This window comes from Stomoxys calcitrans, chromosome 5 (assembly GCF_963082655.1).
Source record: "Stomoxys calcitrans chromosome 5, idStoCalc2.1, whole genome shotgun sequence".
Lineage (NCBI taxonomy): Eukaryota > Metazoa > Arthropoda > Insecta > Diptera > Muscidae > Stomoxys > Stomoxys calcitrans.
This window is the reverse complement of record NC_081556.1, coordinates 32,846,816-32,863,390: the sequence shown is the minus strand read 5'-3', so window position 1 is coordinate 32,863,390 and position 16,575 is coordinate 32,846,816. Positions and strand designations below refer to the sequence as shown.

At 39.8% G+C, this 16,575-nt stretch overlaps 1 protein-coding gene and 1 pseudogene across 8 annotated transcripts in view; one reads left to right on the top strand and one right to left on the bottom strand.

The window, feature by feature from the left end:
• LOC106096378 (serine-rich adhesin for platelets) overlaps positions 1-16,575 on the top strand; it is a 276,685-nt gene that overhangs the window by 242,546 nt on the left and 17,564 nt on the right. For 5 of the 8 annotated variants that reach the window (XM_013264094.2, XM_013264089.2, XM_013264090.2 and 2 more), the window contains 3 exons: positions 6,640-8,290; positions 14,595-16,219; positions 16,302-16,472. In XM_013264094.2, the coding sequence (XP_013119548.1) occupies positions 6,640-8,290; positions 14,595-16,219; positions 16,302-16,472 (3,447 nt within the window). The remainder of the gene's footprint in view (positions 1-6,639; positions 8,291-14,594; positions 16,220-16,301; positions 16,473-16,575) is intronic. The other 3 variants (XM_013264098.2, XM_013264096.2, XM_013264095.2) reach the window with 3 other exon arrangements.
• On the bottom strand, positions 2,719-3,168 carry LOC106096379 (large ribosomal subunit protein eL27-like; annotated as a pseudogene).

Genomic DNA, 16,575 nt, shown 5'->3' with positions numbered 1-16,575 from the left:
AAATTATTTTCATATGTTGATAAATTCACAAAATGGTTCATGCAGCAATAGTTTATTAAAGTTGTTGTTTTTGTTTTGTAAAATTAAAAAGATTAATCACAAACAAGTAAAAGCGCGCTAAGTTCGGCTTGACCGAATATTATATGCCCTCCACCATGGATCGCATTTGTCAAGTTCTTTGCCCGATATCTCTTAATAGGCAAACAAATGACCATACTTGGTATGAATGTTGGAAGTAGAATTCATTGTTCAACATTTCAGAGAAATCGAATAAGAGTTGCGCCCTCTAGAGGCTCATGAAGTCAAGATTTTATTTCTCGTTCGGGACCGGTTAATATTGACTATTTTTTGTGGGACTATGTTAAAGCTCAATCCCACTTCAATTGACTCGTTGGAAGAGAACATTGAAGCATTTATTCGTGTGAAACCGATTGAAATGCTGGAAAGAGTATGTCGAAATTGAACTAAGGGGATGTACCATTTAAGGCGCAATCACGGTCAACATTTGCATGAAATTATCTTCAAACATTAAACTATATGGATCATACTATCGATTCAAATAAAGACTTCCTGTATTTTTCTGAATTGTATGTTTTTTCTTTTTGAAAAACTTGTCTTTAGCTCTTAAAAAATAAACTTTTATATACTTGGTTGGGTCTTAAATCAATATTTCGATGTGTTACAAATGGAATGACGATATAGGTATACTCCCTATCCTATGGTGGAGAGTATGATTATGAAGTTTAAGTAAAAGTTATTTTTCACTAAAGATGTAGTTTTTATACCCACCACCAAAATGGGGGTATATTCATTTTGTCATTCCGTTTGCAACACATCGAAATATTCATTTATGACCCTATAAAGTGTATTCTTGGTCCTATTCGTAATAATCTTGAATGTCACTTAGACGTCCGTCCGTTTGTCTGTAGAAAACACGCTAAAGCCTTTAAAAGCGAAGGTTTTAAGCTGAAACTTTACGGAATATTTCCTGATATAGTGCCCATATAGACCGATCTCTCGATTTAAGGTCTTAGGATCATAAAAGCTGTATTTATAATCCGATTTGGCTACAATTCGGCACAATGATTTGTGCCAAAATCCCCGCCCAAAATCTGTGCTAAAACTTATCGATTTCTTTTACGTTGTCAACACGGGCCCGCTTGCTGCAGTCCAGACGCTGAACCCAATTTTTGCCGGTCGCTGGCTTGTTGGCATAGGCCATAGACTTGACGCATCCCCACAGGAAATAATCTAACGGCGTCAAATCGCACGACCGAGGTGGCCAATCGACTGAACCATTTCGTGAGATAACCAGTTCTGCAAACTTCGTTTCCAATAAATTGATTGTGACATTCGCTGTGTGGCTTATAGCGTCGTCCTGTTTGAACCACATGTTCTCCAAGTCCATATCATCCAATTGGGACCAAAAATAGTCTGTTATCATGGAACGGTAGCGATTGCCATTAACAGTAACGTTGCGGTCTTGATCATCGCGGAAGAAGTACGGCCCAATGACACCACCGGTCCATAAACCGCACCAAACTCATATTTTGCTAATTGACGAAGCTATTCAGCCAGAAATGTCAAATTGGACATAGCGCTCTTAACGTTGAGGCCACTAACTCCGAATTTCGGTAGTAAATTTTAATAATTTCGACTCTTTCCATCATGAAATGGTAAACCTTATTAAAGAGAAATATGAAAAGAGCGGCAAAAAATACGACGTCATTTACTGTCCCTATCGTCTACTTTTGTAGCGTCCCTGAAAAAAGGCACTTCGACGTCCGTATCAAGTATGGTTTAGGTCGGACTATATTTTAGGTCGGACATATAGAACGATCTCCCGATTGAAGATCTTTCTCGATAAATAGTTTATTTATTGCCTGATTGTAAGTAGAGTGAGCTTTGTTAAACCCCTACACCTCGTATCATATTTGGATAAAGCTGCTGTATATATTGATTTCCCGAATCGATAGTACTGCCCATATAATTTTATGTTTGAAGATTATTTTATGCAAATGTTGACCGTGACTGCGCCTCAAATGGTCCATTCGTTAAGTCAAATTTTGGCATACTCTTTCCAACATTTCGGCCGGTATCTCACAAATAAATGCTTCAATGTTGTCTTCCAATGCTCCAATTGAAGCGGGCTTAAATGTATAGAAATGAGCTTTAACATAGCTCCACAAAAAAAGTAATCTAAAGGTCTTAAATCGCTCTATTAAGGCAGCCAATTGACTGGTGCCGAACGTGAAATAAAATTTTCACCGAACTCACCTCTCAATGTATTCATTGTTACGCGTGCTGTGTGGCACCGTTTTGTTGAAACCACATGTCATGCAAGTCAAGCTCTTGCATTTTGGGCAAAAAAAGTTGAATATCATTTCACGGTAGCGCTCACCATTCAAATTTACGTTACGATTCGTATCATCTTTGAAGAAGTATGGTCCAATGATGCCACCAGCACATAAACCGCAGTGCTTCTGGCTGATCTTCACTCCAAAATCGACAACTCATTCCGCTTATTTACGTACCCATTGAGCCAAAATTAAGCTTATTCGCTCAATGGAGGAAGTGCGCGATGAACTTTCTTTTCTTTTTTTATAATTTTTTATTCTTGAAAATTTTTTTCTAAAAAATAAAATACGTCACATGTTTCACCATTCAGAACCACACAGCACAATAAAAAATACAAAATTATGTTTTTATCATCAGTTATGTTGTTAAAAACTAAAAAGCAAGCAGCTTAGAAACGCAACTTTTGGAAGAACCATTTGTTCTTGCCTTCCTTGTAGGAGGACTCGAATTTGACGCGAGTCTGGAAACGGTGTGTTTTCCTCTTAGCGGGATCTTTCAAATCCTTGGAGGACAGCTTGTCGAAAGTGATTTCGCCGGCGGTGTAACGAGTAGGCATCAAGTGATTGTAGTCCAATACCTTGAAGAAGAGCTTGATCTTGGACTTCTTCTTCAACTTGTTCTTGCCCATGCTCTTGGTGACCTTGCGGAGGTATCTGTCCATACCAGCAACCAAAACATGACCTGTCCACCATCATCGACAGTCTTGACAATGATGGCCTTGCGGCCGGCGTAACGTCCACTAAGGACAATTACGATTTTGTTTTGATTCGTAATCTTCCTCATCTTGCTGGAGGTCTTATGGCTGATCGGATATAGCATTTTATAATAATTTTTGGATTTTTGCATTTTTTCCACCGGGACAACATTATGCGTGCCGCAATTTCATACCGCTTTGAGGAGAAAGTTTTACATGGCTGCCTTACCATTTTCTCAAATGGCATAGTTCCTCACAAGTGTCGCCAGCATTAGGACGGAAGAACCTCCGCTGAAAATTTTTTCCGTTGTTCTCGCCAGGATTAAGAGGGAATATACATCGCCAAAAAATGTGTCTGATGTTCTCGCCAGGATAATCAAGGCGTTCAGCGTCATAGGCGGGCATGCTAACCTTTGCGCTACGGCGGCCTAATTTTTCCTTTAGGTCGAAATAAGTATAAACTACTTCATCTTCATACCTAAAAACTAAAAAGTGAGTTTCCAAAATTCTAAAACGGGCACACAAAATAAATTATAAGATAATAACTTTCTGTATCCCTCGTTGTCGTTCTTCTTCTGTTTTTCTCAGTGCACCTTCTAAAATGTTAATTCAGATATAGTAGAATACTTACTGAAGAGTAACCATATATGTAGTGAATAGTTATAATAAATCATAAATTACTTATTACAGAAATCTCTATCTATAAAACGCTTATCTGGTCCTTTAAACATTCACAAAAAAATCTTCTTAAAGAGTTCCACACTTTAGTGTTCCTTGCAATTAGCTCCAATAATACTGCTTTCTTTTAAATGACAGCAGAAATGATACCGCAATAGAGTTTCGAGTGTATAAATGCATCTTTAAGTGATGGCCATTTTAATTGCAATTTTATGAGTGCTCAGACATGATGCCATCACATAAACCTTCACATTTTTCCGCCCCACCATGACAAAAGACACCGTAAGGAAACAAACAAAGGTAACCACATGTATTGTACATACCATACTTGTAGTATTCTGCAGCTAGGGAACTCATTTTGTGCATGTAAGAACATCTCTTAACTATCTTAACCAAACACATATCCATTGTCGTGTTCCATAACTTGAAGTGTCAAATGTTTGAACTATTTGCATTTGTCTTGAAAAGAACAACGACAACAACGCGATTCCAGCTAGCCACAGTCTACACAGCCAGCCACAGCAAGTCAAAACAAGTAAAAGCGTGCTAAGTTCGGCCGGGCCGAATCTTATATACCCTCCACCATGGATCGCATTTGTCGAGTTGTTTTCCCGGCATCTCTTCTTAGGCTAAAGAGGATATAAGAAAAGAGTTGCTCTGCTATTAAAACAATATCAATATATGGTCCTGTTCGGACCACAATTATATTATATGTTGGAGACCTGTGTAAAATTTCAGCCAATTCGTATAAGAATTGCGCCCATTGGGGCTCACGAAGTAAAATAGAGAGAACGATTTATATGGGATCTGTATCGGGCTATAGACCGATTCAGACCATAATAAACACGTTTGTTGATCATGAGAGGATCCGTCGTACAAAATTTCAGGCATATCGGATAATAATTGCGACCTCTAGGGGTCAAGAAGTCAAGATCCCAGATCGGTTTATATGGCAGCTATATCAGGTTATGAACCGATTTGAACCTTATTTGACACAGTTGTTGAAAGTAAAAATAAAATACGTCATGCAAAATTTCAGCCAAATCGGATAGGAATTGCGCCCTCTAGAAGCTCAAGAAATCAAATCCCCAGATCTGTTTATATGACAGCCATATCAGGTTATGAACCGATTTGAACCATACTTGGCACAGTTGTTGGATATCATAACGAAATACTTCGTGCAAAAATTCATTCAAATCGGATAAGAATTGTGCCCTCTAGAGGGTCAAGAAGTCAAGACCCAAGATCGGTTTATATGGTAGCTATATCAGGTTATGGACCGATTTGAACCATACTTGACACTGTTGTTGGATATAATAAGAAAACACGTCGTGCAAAATTTCATTTCAATCGGATAAGAATTGCGCACTCTAGAGGCTCAAGAAGTCAAGACCCAAGATCGGTTTATATGGCAGCTATATCAGGTTATGGACCGATTTGAACCATACTTGGCGCAGTTGTTGGATATCATAACGAAACACGTCGTGCAAAATTTCATTCTGATCGGATAAGATTTGCGCACGCTAGAGGCTCAAGAAGTCAAGACCCAAGATCGGTTTATATGGCAGCTATATCAGGCTATGGACCGATTTGAACCATACTTGGCACAGTTTTTGGATATCATAACAAAACACGTCGTGCAAAATTTTATTCCAATCGGATAAGAATTGCGCACTCTAGAGGCTCAAGAAGTCAAGACCCAAGATCGGTTTATATGGCTGCTATATTAAAACATGGACCGATATGGCCCATTTACAATACCAACCGACCTACACTAATAAGAAGTATTTGTGCAAAATTTCAAGCGGCTAGCTTTACTCCTTCGGAAGTTAGCGTGCTTTCGACAGACAGACGGACGGACGGACGGACGGACGGACAGACGGACGGACATGGCTAGATCGACATAAAATTTCACGACGATCAAGAATATATATACTTTATGGGGTCTCAGACGAATATTTCGAGTAGTTACAAACAGAATGACGAAATTAGTATACCCCCCATCTTATGGTGGAGGGTATAAAAATGAATGTCTTTCATATTGTGCCAGTTTTTGTGGTTCAGTTGAGGAACCTATTTCTGTGTTTCCTTACATGTCCCATGCCGCCGGAGCCGCTGCTTCTTTTACATTTGATCTCAAAGAAAGTCTTTGTATGTTTGTGCTGAAAAGGTACCTCCAGGCGGCACGTGTTCATGTTGATTATTATTTTGCCATTGGCATTGATCATTGACTTGCAACGAAATTGACGACGACAACGGCAAACGGACAGCAATGAGGACGTTCTCCTCACATAATGGCTGTTGTCTAGTCCCTCTTGTTGAATAGAAAAAGAGTTTCTCTCTGTCTGTTTCTTTTTTGGTGCAATGACTATGTGCTAATTCAATATTGATTGGTGTTGATAGTTAAGCTTATTGGCAACGCCTTTGGAAAACTTATAAATGAAATTGCTTCCGATTTGTGGTTAGAAAGGCTTTTCGTTTGCCTCTCCACGGGATTTGTGTTATCGTATTTCCAGGCGTTTCAATTTATTAGAGCGTTATGATTGCCCATATTTAATTGAGATGATAAGTTATGAGATTTCTCTGGCTCTAAGTTGGAAGCATTACAATTTGGGTAAACTACTAGCTGAAAACTTTAAATTGTATTAAATTTATTGAGAACAAAAAGAAATTGCTTTTGCACAGCCCTCTAGCTGGCCGCAAACAGAGAAGAAATGGTGAGAATACCGCTTTTTTTTTTGCTCAACCATCACCATGTTAACGCTAACATGCAGTGTTTAGAACTAAATAAACGCCTTAACGTTTTTAAGCCCCATCTTAGTGGATACTTCATACTGCACTTATAGGCGTTACTTTGTTTAAATCTCTCACTTAATCATTTTTCTGATTTTTTCCCCAATTTCTTGCAGTTTTCACTTGGGGTAAACGCATGAGTAGAAAATTGGACATACTCAAGCGTGGTGATACTTCCACTCACAAATCTCATACGGATTTACGCAGCCTTTTCCATTCGCCCACACATAACCAGCATGCCAATGATAATAATAGTAACTCCACCACTGAAACTGCAACGGCGGCTGCAAGCAAAGAAAATTACCAATCAAATACTTTGAAAAAATGCAAATCCGGACCCATTGAAACAATGAAGCAACGTGAACAGCAGAAAAACCAAAGCTCTAAACAACAACAACAATCTCAACAAGGCAAATCCTACGAAATTGAATCCTCCCAATCAGCCTCGAATACACCAACCCATTCAGCGCAGGTTCGCCCTCAAAAGGCTATAAAAAATTTCTTTCATCGCATTGGTTCCACAGGCATGTTAAATCACAAATCACATAACCTTGTGAAGGCAGCTGAACCGAATCACCATAGTTCATCCACTTCCTTGTACCGCAGTAGTTCCACAAGCCAATTGAATTCATGTTCGTACGTAAAGTGCGATGATCCCAGTGATGGCTTAAATTTGGCCAATGGCCAGAAACGCCAGTCTATAAGTGGTATATCAAATAGCGGCTCGAATCATCACTCCAGCAGTGGCAGCATAGCAGGTTCTAGCATTAAGTCAAGTAGTTGTGATGATATTGCTAAGGTGGGACAAGCGGGAACATCGCCCCAAGGATCTCACGAATCGAGTTCGGCCACTTCACCCCAAAGTGCAAACGATGCCAATCAAAGACGTGGAGCTTTCCCATATGCTTTTCTGCGATCACGTCTCTCGGTATTGCCGGAAGAGAATAATGGTTCGGTTCTAAAACAACCCTCGCTTTCAAGCCTTCACACTTTGGGAGAACTCTCCATGCAAGGCCAACAACAACATCAGCAATATCTGCAGGTCCACAACTCGCCTCTGCCCAAACATCGCAATTCCACTATACTACCCGCCACAGAAACTGACTTTGCTCACATGGTTGATACAATATCAGTTGCTAGCTCTACACCAAATCATAGTGTTAAAATGATTTATCGGAATGACTCGCTGAACAAGCGTTATTCCTCGGATGATAGTGCAATCAGCAACTGTTCACCCCTACTACATACCAGTTCTCAGCCCTGCACCGGCAGTGGGGGCAGTGGTGATGTTTCACGCAACAACAGCATTACATCCAAGGACTGGGAACCACTTTACCAAAGATTAAGTAGTTGTCTAAGTTCAAATGAATCGGGCTATGACAGTGATGGCGGTAATAACACCACACGCCTCAGCAATAGCCTTGGAATCTCCGGCGGAGATACAGAATCTATTGCTTCGGGTACGCTTAAGCGAAATTCACTGATATCTCTGGCCTCTTCAGAAGGTTTGGGTGGCGGTGGCAGCAATACATTGCGTTCCAGCAGTATCTGCAGTACCATCAGTGGTCCGGTCTCTTTGGGTGGTTACAATTATGACTATGAAACGGAGACAATTCGTCGCAGATTTAGACAGGTGAAGTTGGAGAGAAAATGCCAAGAGGATTTCATTGGTCTAGTGCTGTCACCGAAAACGGTGCAAACCTCTAACAATGAACAACAATACCGATATCTGATTGTGGAAATTGATGCGTATGGAATGGCTCAAAAGTAAGTATGAATATAATGCTAATAATCTCTACACCAAAAGAAAAATGCGTAAAAAATACTTTTTTTACGCTATGTAGCAATTAGCGTAAAGTGCAGTTAAAACTATTGATCTTAGTGTAATATGAACCAAGATTGCAAATTGCAAATTTTGCCCACGAACATTCCAGAAAGGAACAGGGGTAAACTTCTCACATATCAATGAGTGCAGTGCGATTCAAGTTTAAGCTCAATGATAAGGGGCCGAATCCGAAAGGAGTGCCGCAGTGCGAAACCTCTTTGGAGAGAATTTTTAACATGGTATAGTACCTCAAAAATGTTGCCAGCATTAGGAGAGAAAAACCACCACAGAAAATTTTTTCTGATGATCTCGCCATGCTTCGAACTTAGGCGTTTAGCTTCATAGGCGGACGTGCTAACCTCTGTCCTACGGTGGCCTCAATTAACCAAGATTATGTAGTTAAAAAAACTTCTATAAACTTCCATTTTTTGGGCGAGATGAATCTTTTAAGTTACTGTAAAGAGCACAAATAGCGCTCGTATGTCAAAACGTTCTGAGTACGTATAACTTCATTTCTTTCTTTACGATAGAGCTGTCAGTTGGCAGATTGCAACACAAGGGTTGGCCAATCCCGAAATATAAAAGCCAACCCTCGTATCCATCCAAAGCCTTTAGTCCCAATGTATAAGGGTCTGTCACTATAAGCTAGGCGTTCCTAGTACGCGGGGTTCTTAACGTCTCGCCTATTTTAAGATAACATAAACTCTGGACTTGTTGTAACGCCGTTATATTGCACTTTTTCTCTACCACCACCCACCATACTACCGAAGCATAAGTAACTATCCCCCCTCCTCACAGGCCCCATTTTGAGCCTAAGGCATTTCAAATTCATTACCAAATATTTGACTTGCGGAATATCAAAATCGTTCGTCAAAGATCGTTATGTCTAACCCAGTTATATACAATGCTTATCTGGATTCAAACCCACAAAAAGTATTTGATCATCGCCAGCGATAAATATCTTCTCAATCAGCCAGAAAACTATCAAATCCCTAGAGAACGTATTTCTGAATTCAATAACTGTCCTCGACTACCCAGATCTCTCAACGAGTGGGCTGAACAATTCAAAATTCACCTGATCTGGGTGCCGGGCCACATACCCCAGGGAATGGTAGAGCAGACGAGCTTGCGAGACTCTGAACTACCATACACATTCCAGGTTAACTGAAATCTGTGGGTATGTCTCTAGCGACATGTAAGCTAGGTCTTCAGGATTGGGTGCGAAGGGCAACAAATGACAGATGGTCACATAGGGTGAGTTGTCAACACTCCAATCTTAACTTGAAAAAGTCACTGGTTATAACAGACGTCGCAGTCATGGTGTCATGACAGGTCACTGTCTAATCGGAAAACGTGTGTGTGACCCGCATTGGCAGTCAGAAGGAATTCTGATTAAGCGGATGTGAATATTCGCGATTTGGATGGTTCAAGGGTACCGCTCCTGTGGTATCGAAATGGACGAAAACGTCTAAGTGAGTCCGATGACTGCCATTTAAACCTAACTTATCGCCAGCGTATCGCACGGTTTCAAATCCCTCTCCATTTAAAATCCTTAGTGTATTTGTATACCCTCAACCTTAGGATGGGGAATAATAATTTTGCCATTCCATTTGTAACACCTTAAAATATTCGTTTAAGACCCCATATATATTATTGATCATCATGACATTTTAAATCGATCTAGTAATTTGGACATGGGCATTTTAAATCGATCCATCTGTCTGTCGGAAACACGCTAATTTTAGAGGGAGTAAAGCTAAGCGGCTGAAATTTTGTATAAATACTTCTTATTAATGTAGGTCGATTGGTATTACAAGTGGGCCAAATCGGTCCATGTGTAGATATAGCTCCCATATAAACCGATCTCCCAATTAAATTTCTTGAGCCTCCAGAGAGCGCAATTCTTAACCGATTTGGAATTTTGCACGATTACTTTTCTATAACCTCCAAAAGATATGCCAAGTATAGCTTCAACCGGTCCAAAACCTGATATAGCTCCCATATAAACCGATCTCCCAATTGTATTCCTCGAGCCTTTAGAGGACGCAATTTTTATCTGATTTGGCTAAAATTTCGGACGATAACTTCTGCTATGACCTCAAATATTTATTTGTTTATAACCTGATGAAGATCCTATATATGCCGATTTCTCGATTGGACGAGCACCTGCAAAAAATAATTCTTAAACAAGCATATTAAAGACACACGGGGATTTCAAATTATGACATTCCATTATCCTACTTAGTTTCTGCCTTTTAAGAGAAACCGTGAAAAGATCTTGACGAATGCGATTCATGGTAGAGGATATATCAGATTTGGCCCAGCCGAACTTAACACTCTTTTACTTGTTATCGCTTCTTATGGTGGTCACCCATAGTAGTGACGATAAAATGTCCCCTAAGACGAAGTTTCTGTCACTCTATCCCTTACTCTTATGTCACTAGAGCAACAAAACATCCACCTGTTCCTTAACATATAGCTTCTCCAATTCATCTGGTGATGGTCTATGGATCGGTTCAGGTGTTTTGGCTCTCACACCTTTGAAATCCCTTTCTATGTCAATGCTCATGGGTGAATCGTTACACATAGGCTTAAGCGAGCAGCTGGTAGCAGTCGGCAAAATTTCGGGGTATGAAGATGTCAGATTTTGGTTTACGTTTACTTTGATATTTTCTTTTTTCTCTCCAAGTACACAAACACGCGCACAAATTTTCCTATATACCCTGCAGGATTTTGAACCGGTCCCAAATTGGTGATTTCACCGGTTTTCAGTAACCAGTGACTGGTCCCCTGACTATCCACATTACCGGTGATTTTTATTTGGGCATGTCATACCTAGAGCCCAATAAATTTGAACCGGACATTTCATTGGTTAAAAACACTGGTCATTCCACTGATTTAAAAAATCGACCACTTCACCGTTTCCAAGAATCGGAAATTTCTCCAGTTTAAAAAACCCACCACTTCAACAGTTTGAAAAAACCAGTCATTTCCCCCGTTGAGACAAACACATCAGTTCAGCTGTTTGGAAATGTTTTTAATAATTGTTTATATAGTTCATTTAATTTGTACATTATTTTTATTTCATAATAAATAAACAAAAATAAAGTAAAGAAAACATGAATTTATTCATTAAATAAAAAAGCAAAACAAATTCAGAATTAATTCAAAACGAAAAAATATGGTTTAATACTAAAAATTATTTCTTAATTTTTAAATGTCGTTTTTTCATTAAATACATCGCTTTACTAAGTTGTTGCGTTATCCTTCTATCATTAATCGACGGTGGAACGAATGCGTACTTATGAAGAACAACGAACTGGCTATGGCAGAACATTTGTTTCTCTAGCCGAACGTAGAATAGCGTTCCAAGTGCCTCGATCTTCTGCGCTTATGTAATTATTTCTGACACCGAGTTTCGAGGTGTCTCCCAGCACTTGATCTTTCCATCGGACTTTTGGTCGTTCCGGTATGCGTGTACCACCGTGTTTGCCTTCAAAACACTTCTTTGATGAAGCTTCTTCATCAATTCTTACAACATGACCTAGCCAACGCAGCCGTTGTATTTTGATACGTGTAACTATGCTATCGTCATACAGCTCATATTGCTCGTGGTTCATACGACGCCTATATTCTCCATTAGAGCAAATTGGTTCATATATTTTACGAAGAATCTGTCTCTCAAATACTCCAAGCACTGCCTCATCTGCTTTAACAAATACCCAAGCCGCAGATCCAGATAACAACACGGGTAGTATCAGTGCCTTGTATAGTCGAGAAGTGGCCTTGTTTCTAAATTTTTTACTTAATCCAAAATAGCATCTTAATCCAAAATAGCACTATTCGCTTTATTTCAAAACTGGTGTCATTCGTTTCTGTTCTCAACTTTCTCCATTTTCTTTATCTATTCGGTTGTACAAGGCGTACAACCATTTCGTCTTATCTTAATTTACTGCCAGACCCATTGATGTTAATAGGGGTGAATTTACCGCAAACTTCCTGCAGGGTATGTTGACAATAACGTCGATTTTGTTATCCAGCTTAACGGCAATATGGGACTTCCTACAAATTATTAATTTCTTGTACAAATGGGACAAACTTAAATGATTAATCCATGGTCAAAGCTAAACGCCAATATACACATCTAGGCGTCGAAAGATTTTTCTATCCGGTCACTTCTATGCTGCAATTTGTCCCCTGCCCTACTCTTGATCATGGTATCCACAACGCCACATGGTCTTGAACAAAAAGTGTGAAAGGCTGACTGACCGCTCTATAGGCTTTTGGGAATGGTTACAAAATATTTGATTCAAGTATGAAACAATCAGTTGCCAATTTCTTTATTTAAGTATTTTAAAATACTTTGTTACTTGATTTAAGCCTTGATGTCAGTTGATTTAATCTGATTCAATACTTATTTTACTACCTCCTTATATAGGTTTGACGAAAGCTGATTAGTTCTTGATTTGATCGTTATCAACTCTTGTTTAAAGACTAATTACATGTTTTAATTCAAAAAGTACTTCTTCTCACTAAAATCCCAAAAAGATAACTGGTAGATGGGTGCGAGGTCGTTGGCCTACCATCAAACATTGTCCACTTAAGCGGTTGACAGCTCTTTGAGACTTTCTTAACCATAATATCCCTGTCGTTTACCAGATTTTTAGCTTGGACAAGGTTTTTGAGAAAAATTTTTCATTTACCATTGTACTCTCACAGCCGTCTAATAATCATACGCCCTTAGAAAAAATAAACCACAGCGTTGTCAAATTGACTACTTGGTTTATAAAAGTGAATCAGCCACAAATGTTCATAAATGAACAACAGTTGTTTTATAAACGAAACGTTCGAAACTGTGCCCAGGTATTCACATTCTAACAGCGTCTAGTACACATTTTTTATACCCACCACCGAAGGATGGTATATTCATTTTGTCGTTCCGTTTGCAACACATCGAAATATCCATTTCCAATTCTAAAAAGTATATGTATATATTCTTGATCAGGGTAAAAACTACGACGATCCGTCCGTCCGTCTGTTGAAATCACGCTACCGTCTTTTAAAAATAGAGATATTAAGCTGAAATTTTGCACAGATTCTTTTTTTGTCTATAAGCTGGTTAAGTTCGAAGATGAGCTATATCGGACTATATCTTGATATAGCCCCCATATAGACCGATCCTCCAATTTAGGGTCTTAGGCCCATAAAAGCTACATTTGTTATCCGATTTTGCTAAAAAATTTGGAACAGTGAGTTGTGTTAGGCCCTTCGACATCCTTTTTTCAATTTGGCCCAGATCGGTCCAGATTTAGATATAGCTGCCATATAGACCGATCTCTTGATTTAAGGTTTTGGGCTCATAAGAGGCGCATTTATTGTCCAATGTCGCCGAACAGACAGACAGGACAGAGAGTTAAGTTAAGCCCCTCGACATACTTCTGCAACATGGCACAGATCGGTCCAGATTTGGGTATAGCTGCCATATAGACCGAACTCTCGATTTAAGATTTTGGGCCCATAAAAGGCGCATTTATTGTCCGGTGTCGCCGAAATTTGGGACAGTGAGTTAAGTTATGCCCTTCAATATTATTCTTCAATTTGGTTCAAATCGGTCCAGATTTTGATATAGCTGCCATAAAGACCGATCTCCCGATTTAAGGTTTTGGGCCCATAAAAGGCGCATTTATTTTCCGATTTCGCCGAAATTTGGGACAGTAAGTTGTATTAGGCACTTCGACATTTTTCTGCAACTTGACCAAAATCGGTCCAGATTTGGATATAGCTGCCATATAGACCGATATCTCGGTTTAAAGTCTTGGCCACATAAAAGGCGCATTTATAATCCAATTTCACTGAAATTTGACACAGTGACTTATGTTAGGCTTTTCGACTTTTTACTTGTTTTTAATTTCAAAAGTTTTTGTGTGCTTCTGAAAAAAGGGCCTGTCGAATTTTCCTGGTCATCCAGCTAATTCCTTTCTTTCCCTTTTCTTGGTCTAATTTCCCCCTTTCCTTTTTTCTTGGTCTTATTTCCTTTTTCGATACGGACAACTAAAATATATTCCTAGTTCCCTAGCACTTTTAACAACTCTTTCAATGCGACGATTTGAACCAGTTTTGATTTTTTTTGAGTTATGACATAATACTTTTTTATTTATTTTCTAGGGATGGCCGTCTACGTCTGGGAGACGAAATCGTCAAGAATACATTGATATAATACATAATACCTTTTTATTTATTTTCCAGGGATGGCCGTCTACGCCTTGGAGATGAAATCGTCAATGTTAATGGCAATCATTTAAGAGGTATACAATCCTTTCAGGAAGTTCAACGCCTGCTAAGCTGTTTCGTTGATAATTGCATCGATTTGGTTATTGCTCACGATGAGGTGACGACCATAACGGATTTCTATACCAAAATAAAAATCGATGGCTCTATCAATCCATACCAACAGAATGCCGAAGAGAATAATGGAATATCTGCTAAAGAGCAGCAGCAAACGAATGATTTGTATAGTTCCATGCAATCTCTGTCTGCAGATACACCACAACCACCCCAAACGCGTAATGATTATTTGGCCAGAGCTCGAAAACGGCTTAGCTACACCCAAAGGACACAGAGTACTGACAGCATTAACAGTTATGATCTGCACAGTCTCCAGCTGGCCTTGGAGCATGACAGAGATGAGGATAACGAATCATTGGCCAGTACTTCTACCATTAACTCCCGCATTGATAATACGTCGGGTGTGGCTAGCATGCCTCCGTCGATGCCAATTATGCAACATCGTCGTTGCTCCACACCCCGTCATTCCATGGATGCTGCTGCCATGGAGCACATGAGACGACGTGCTCGCTCGTCTTCAGGTCAGCGAAATTTGGAACTAACTCCCATGCTTTATAATCAACCCCCGGAATACACGCCAGTCTATAACAACCGTTCGGCGAGTGTGTCATTGACCACGCACACGATAAGCGATGATGAGAAGTGGCAACTATTGAATCGGAAGCGTTGCTCTGAGGGAGCAGCGCTTCTCACTCCACTCGCTGCGGCCAAAGGAGGCCATGCAGCAGGTAATCGTAGCTCGTCTCTTAGTATAGAAACCCGCAAAGCTAGTCTCGTAAGTCAAAATAGTGTCGAGGGTGCTCAGTCCACAGCAGCGGGAGGATTTCCCACGCGCTCGCACTATACCCGCAATTCAATCAATCTCTCAAATTCGCATTATCGTTCGTTGCGTTTTGCACACTCCCGTCTGAGTTCGTCGCGGCTAAGTTTATTTTTACAACCAAATAACTCAACCACAAGCACAGTGACAACATCGCCACCACAACCACCACCAACATCATCGGCAACGACAAATGCCAATAATCAATATACTACAGCAACAACAACAGCGGGATCAAGTACAACAACAACACTAGCAAATAATATTCATTCAAATACTAACCATAGCACATTAACCAACAATCCAAAAATCACAAAACCAACAACAATTACATTGAATAACCAAGAAATCGATGGTAACTCGCAGCAATCTGTAGCAAACGATTGCCAACAGTTGCATAATGATCTCAGTAATACAGCAAACACCCTGCAACAAGATGCATCACAACAACAGCAACAGGCTTCTTGCACTGCTTCTGCTTCCCTAACACTAAACCAATTAACCAAACATCAGCACCTTCATCATCACCATCATCATCATCATCTTAATGTATCCTCTTTAGTCGGAAATAGATCATATTTAACACCATCAATGGCCACCCCCTCAGCTGCCATGTTGCAACACCATCGACCCTCATTGCCCGTAGTGAAACTAACCATTAAGGATGAGGAAATGGCTGAGGTTATAAGAGCTTCCATGAGTGAGGGTATGTTAATTTATTCCCATAACGCCGCCAAGTGTCATTCACGGGAAAAACATGGTTCATTATAGAATTTTTCCCCTTTTAGGTAATCGTCGTGGAACTCCCAAAATAGTGACTTTCTACAAGGGTCCTGGCCTCAAATCGTTGGGTTTCAGCATTGTTGGCGGTCGAGATTCACCCAAAGGCAATATGGGAATATTTGTTAAAACGGTATTTCCAAGTGGACAAGCGGCTGATGATGGATCATTGCAAGCTGGTAAGTTTTGGGGATATATCGAAAACAATTTGCAGTCATGTGGTAGGAATAATGGATTGATGCGGTTTATTTCTTATTAAAAAAATAAGCTTAAAATCCTTTG